General features: G+C 44.3%; 1 protein-coding gene across 8 annotated transcripts in view; it reads left to right on the top strand.

The window, feature by feature from the left end:
* The first annotated feature begins 457 nt into the window (after window positions 1-457).
* Window positions 458-6,000, top strand: part of SIL1 (SIL1 nucleotide exchange factor) — a 218,465-nt gene continuing 212,922 nt past the window's right edge. For 2 of the 8 annotated variants that reach the window (XM_059174707.1, XM_059174704.1), the window contains exon 1: window positions 472-605. In XM_059174707.1, coding sequence (XP_059030690.1) covers window positions 524-605 — 82 coding nt within the window. In that variant the 5' untranslated portion in view covers window positions 472-523. Of the gene's footprint in view, window positions 606-6,000 lie in introns of all 8 variants that reach the window. The other 6 variants (XM_059174708.1, XM_059174697.1, XM_059174709.1 and 3 more) reach the window with 5 other exon arrangements.

The following is a 6,000-nucleotide window of genomic DNA, read 5'->3' as shown; positions in this document are numbered from 1 at the left end:
AAATGATTGGTTGTGTAAGTTCAGGCAGTACGTAAATATAAAAAACTAAATGACTTCCTAGTGACCTATCTGCATGAATTTTCAAAGGACTATTTTTACTGCTTGAGACTCGGATGTATCCCACACTGGCAACAGTTTGATTTCTCTTTAGGCCTCACGTCCTCTGGTTTCCTTCTGTTGTTCTTTCCGCTAGAAAGAAATTAAACTGTTGGGAAATCAGAGATGAGACTTCAAACTCCCATTTCAGTCTGGCTTAGAAGCAAAATCAGGCCCGTGGGGATCTCCTTCAGACGTGTCTCACTCTGGCGGAGGGATACAGAGTAAAAGGCCTCCATCACCTGTGCGTTAGAAGAGGGGGAACTTAGCAGAAGCAGGGGAGAGAGGCGGGGTTTAACAAGCTCGCTAGCAGGAAAGGGAGGGAGGAGGCCGCACGTCTTTTCTGGAAGGCGGCAATTGGGCGAGACGGCCAGTGACGCAATAACTGCGCGCTCACAGATTCAGAGGGTCGCCGCCGCGTCTGCGCATGGTGAGCTGGTTGTCGCTGCAGCCGCCTGGAATTGTGGGGGTTGTGTCTAACCTCTCGGCTGCCGGGCAGGAAGCCGAAGGTAGGGGCGAAGGGGGCCGCCCGGCCCTGGAGCTGGGCGGGAGTCTTGGACCGGTGTCCTAGTCTCTTCCCACAACTGTTCCGGGGTCCCCACACAGGACACCTGCCCCCCTCAACCTATACATCGCCTTCTTCCAAAGCAGGACGCCCAAGTGAGACCTGGCCTCAGCCCAGGAGTCGCCTCACTTATCTTTTTTGTTCACAGCGTCTCCCGTAACTTTTTTTTTTTAAGTGCCAGGGTATGAGGCGGTGGGAATTTCGAGACTAGCTTCTGATCTTTGTTTCAGCTTCCTTTTCTGTTTCCTTCTTTCACCCTGTTTCTGCATCTAACCGCTCCTTTGCTGACATTCTGGTTCTTGGCCGAGGCCTCGATGTCTCTTCACCATATGGAATTGACCATATGCCTTCGTCGTATTTCCACGCCTGACTTGTGTTGTCCTTTTTCTTGGTAGATGGAAGACTTGTCTTTGAAGTGCGGATTTTACACTTTGGTGTTTTTCAAATCACCTAGGAGGTTGTGTACATCCCTGGCCTGTACTCAGGGACATCATTTAAAGTAGAGTATGGGCACCTGCAGTGCTTCCCAGGTGATTCTGAGGGTCCTGAAATTCTTGCTTTGAGAGTCTCTCCTATAGAAGACTGGAGGGAATCTGTTGCCATAGGAGCTCCTGAAATGGGCCTCTAGGTGGGAAAGAATACCTAGCACCTGAGAGGCCATTGGGGGTTTCTTTGCATTCTAGAAGGTAGAGGTATTAAAAAAAAAAAAAAAAAAATTGCCCCCCGCCCCGCATATGTATTGTCAGTTTTCTACTAAAAAGTTTAATATCTGGCATTGACTTCAGTTTGTGTGGCTTTCTGGCCTCAGTAAAACAAAACCAACTACGAACTTCTTTGGGGGGATTGAAGGGGTTAGATTAACCCGGAGGAGGTAGGCAGGAGGAGATTGAATCTTCCATGTCTGCTAAGAAAAGAAACTGATGTGTTTATAAACAGTAGCAGTGTTATGACAGTGCAAAAGTTTTGTTTTATATCTTTGTGTCTTTTTAGCTCCCACCCCACCCAAGCTTTTTTGGTTGTCTGATAGAAATATAGCCAGATTTGGGGTTTGGATAGGATTTTGATGGGAGCCAGGGTATGAGGATGTTAGGATTGATGTATAACGTGGATTTTAAGTTGATGTGTGGTTTCAGTTGAGAATATGGCCCTTGGGGGTTTCTTTTTTTTTAAGATTTGACAGCAACACAGGGAGAGAGGGGAACACAAGCAGGAGGAGTGGGGGAGGGAGAAGCAGGCTTTCTGCCAAGCAGGGAGCCGGATGTGGGGCTTGATCCCAGGATCCTGGGATCATGACCTGAGCCGAAGGCAGACGCCCAACAACTGAGCCACCCGAGAATGTGGCTCTTAGGTTTTTAAGAAAGTGTTGCCACACTAGATTTATGTTTTTCTTTTGGTTGTTTAATGAATTTAATCTGCTAATTATGAGGTGTTCTGAAATGAAATTGGCTATAGAAAAGACTTATTTCCCCCATTTTACAGAGAGTAGGAATGGGGAATATGTTAGTAAGGCGGTGGTGATCCAGGAATGAAAAGTTGCCTTATTCTTGGATTCCTGCTTTCTTGACCTTCCCTGATGTCTTTGGAGACCAGTTATTCTCTGCAGAGGCCAACTTTGACCCTTGGTGTGTTTCACTGACCCAATAAAAGGCTAGTGAAGTGAAACTGAAAAATTAACAACATGAGTTTTAAAGTAAACATGCTAGAACTTCTTCATTGAGTGCTGTTCTCCTTTAGAGTGGTATGCGTAGGTGTGAGTGGTGGGAGTGTGGCCTTAAGTGAACTGTTATTGTCTGAAGCAGTTTTGAAAATCTACCTCTGAAATTGTCTTCAGAGACATTTTTGAGCCATATTAGTGATCAGTTTCATTAATACATAATGCCATACTGTTGGTTTTTTTTTTTTTTTAACCCCAAGTGGCATGCATGGTTAAAGCCACTTTCACTTGACTTGTCTTCAGATGAGTAAAAAGTTCTTTTGAAGTGGACTTAGTAGATTTTTGGTGTGTGGTGAACATGTTTTGAATCTATCACTTACTAGCCATATGACCTTGCACAAGTCACCTCTCAGGCTCGGTTTTCCAATGCATAAAAATGGGACTGCTGGAGCACCTGAACCTGGCTCAGTTGGTGGAGCATGTCTCTTGATCTTGGGGTTCTAAATTCGAGCCCTATCTTGGGTGTAGAGATTACTTTAAAATTTTCAAAAAAAAAAAAAAAAAAAAAAGAGAGTGCTTACTTGGAAGAGTGGTTAAATGAGGAGGAACCCATTAATGGACATAGGAATGCAGTAACTTCTACCCTCAAAGAATGAAGATTTACTATTAATGAGAATAGTTTTTGAAAAATGAGTCTTTTTTTTTTTTTTTAAGATTTTATTTATTCACTTGACAGAGATCACAGGTAGAGAGGCAGGCAGAGAGAGGAGGAAGCAGGCTCCCCTCTGAGCAGAGAGCTGATGCGGGGCTGATGCGGGGCTGGATCCTACAACCCTGAGATCATGATCTGAGCGGAAGGCAGAGGCTTGACCCACTGAGCCACCCAGGCGCCCCTGAAAAATTAGCCTTTTAAAAAAAAATATTTATTTGACAGAGATAGAGATCATAAGCAGGCAGAGAGGCAGGCAGAGAGAGACGGGGATGAAGCAGGCTCCCTGCTAAGCAGAGAGCCCAATGTGGGGCTCTATCCCAGGACCCTGAGATCGTGACCTGAGCTGAAGGCAGAGGCTTAACCCACTGAGCCGGGGCTCGATTCCAGGATCCTGAGATCCTGACCTGAACCGAAGGCAGAGGCTTAACCCACTGAGCCACCCAGGTGCCCTAAATAATGAGTCTTTAAAGGTAAGTTGTATCTTTTTCCAAATACGTAGATGCCTTTCTCTGTTTATTATCTTTGTCAATTCATGCTCTGACCTCATCCTACCTCTCCCTCCCACTCTCTACTTATTTTCTATCCTTTCCTCAGTGAAGCTGTGTTGCAGAGGCTGTCTGCCATCTCTTGGAGTAAGCCTCTTTTCAGGAGAGCTAATCTGAACATTCTTAAAATGCTAGCTCCTTGGTCATGTATTCCTGGGGATTTTTCTTTGGGGCCTCAGATGGTGCTTAGCTCACGCTCTGTAGCACAGGCATCTCTAACTCCTGGATTTGGTGTCAATTTGGAGACCTGTCCTTGTGAGGCTAATCTTTTCTCTTTTTGAACAAGGATGAATACTTTATCCTTCTCTGAGTCAGTCTTAAGCTGCAGGCCTTAGTTTTTCACAGCACAGAACTTCTTATTTTAATTATATGTAGTCTGAAGGGGTAGTATCCTGCCCTTTTCTTCATGTTCTTTCACCAAGGGCTTCACTGCTGAGTAGGGGAGGAGGAGAATAGCCCCTTGCCATTCAGATGGGGCTTTGGGTAACCCCTGATTCCTAGCATCAACAGTAATTGAGTTTGACTTTGGTACAAGAATCTTGTAAAAGGTAGAACCTGCTCAGGACACATGTGAAGAATTCTCCCAGAGTTTCCTGACTTGGGAAGGGTTTACATTCTGCATCTTTCCTTCTTCTATTTTCCACCAGAATCCAGGAGCAACAGAATTATGTTCCACACAGACTTATAGTTCCTTCAGATTAAACCAGGTAGCACATAGGTAAGGGTGTGGTTGTGTTTGCTGGCCATATCTGCTTTCATTCTCCTAACAGTGCCCTTGCCTTTAGTGTTTTAGGCATTGAGATGTGTCTAAGTTGGTTGTGGGCTGCTGTAATAGAATAGTATAGAATGGGTGGCTTAAGTAGCAAACAATTATTTCTCGATATTGAATCTTGTAAAGGTTTTAGAATTTGGAAGTGTGAGATCAGAGTGCCATCGTGGTCAGGTTTTTAAAAGTAGTGGGTCAGCTCTTGAGACCTCTCATCAAGTGTTTTTCGACCTTTTGTTCACTATCCCCTTTTGAGTCCCCCTCCCCCACAATTGTCCCTTCCCTATGGAATTTTTTTTTTAAATTTATTTGACAGACAGAGATCACAAGTAGGTAGAGAGGCAGGCAGAGAGAGAGAGAGAGAGAGCGAGAGGAGGAGGAAGCAGGCTCCCCGCTGAGCAGAAAGCCAATGCGGGGCTCCATCCCAGGACCCTGAGATCATGACCTGGGTGGAATGCCGAGGCTTTAACCCACTGAGCCACTCAGGCACCCCTCCCCATGGAATTTTAATACCAAAGATATACCATGTATCTATTTATGTACTGTGACCCTTTGGAGGAGCATAAACTTAAAATAGCTAAGATTTTTATTCCTGAAGAATCATTCCCTGCGGTGCTTGTGGGCAATACTGCCCTCAGTGAGACTGCATGGTCTTACCTATACACTGTCTCCAATACAGCCATCAAGGCATATTTTATATCTATAAGATTAGTTAGGACACTAACACCAGACTAGTAAAGGTGGGAGAACATTATCTCATTCAATCTTCCTTTTAACCTTGTAAAATAGTTGGTATTACCCCATTTTACAGATGAAAAAAATAGGCTCATTGAGGTTAAGTGACTTGACCAAGGTCAAAAGTTTGTTGTAGTCAGGCTTTAAACCCAGTTCTGACTCCACAGTGATTTCTTTTGCAATGTACTACCCTCCTCCTCTCACCATGAGCCTGCTCACATCAGCAGAATATTTGACCATTCACTTTATTTTCTTAAGGCTCTCATAGATGTCAGGCCTAATGGAAGATGAGATGTTGAGGACACTAAAGTGAGAAAGAGTTCCTGGTTTTGAAGAGCTCACTTAGTTTTCCTAGGGTGGGGTGTCTTAGGGATAGTACCCTTGGTACCCATCCTGTTTGACTTCTCCTGTGATAGCTGGCAATAGCTAAGAGCTGTCATGCAAAGATTTGAGGTAGTTGGCCTTTACAAGATTCAAAGCTGTGAATATGTCCCTCATAGTTTGATTTGCCAACCAGCTGAGCTGTTTCTAATCGCTGAGCCTGTTGCCTAAAGTGTGTTGTAGGCCCAGGAAACTCCTTGGCCATTGCATGTTTATAAGCATGGGGATTAGTAAGATGCCATTTCTTTCTCTCTCTCTCTCTCTCTCTCTCTTTCTTTCTTATTAAAGATTTTATTTATTTGTCAGAAAGAGAGAGTAAAAGTAGGCAGAGTGGCAGGTAGAGGGAGAGAGAGAAGCAAGCTCCCCGCTGAGCAAGGAGCTGGATGCAGGACTCGATCCCAGGACCCTGGGAACATGACCTGAACGGAAGGCAGTGGCTTAACCACTAAGCCACCCAAGTGTCCAAAAGATGCCATTTCTGCTTTTTTTTTTTTTTTTTTTTTTTTTTTTTTAAATTTTTTTTTTTTTTTTTTTTAATTTATTTGA

This window comes from Mustela lutreola, chromosome 5 (genome assembly GCF_030435805.1).
Source record: "Mustela lutreola isolate mMusLut2 chromosome 5, mMusLut2.pri, whole genome shotgun sequence".
Taxonomy (NCBI): domain Eukaryota; kingdom Metazoa; phylum Chordata; class Mammalia; order Carnivora; family Mustelidae; genus Mustela; species Mustela lutreola.
Note: the sequence above shows the minus strand (reverse complement) of the source record. Positions and strands in the feature narration are given on the sequence as shown.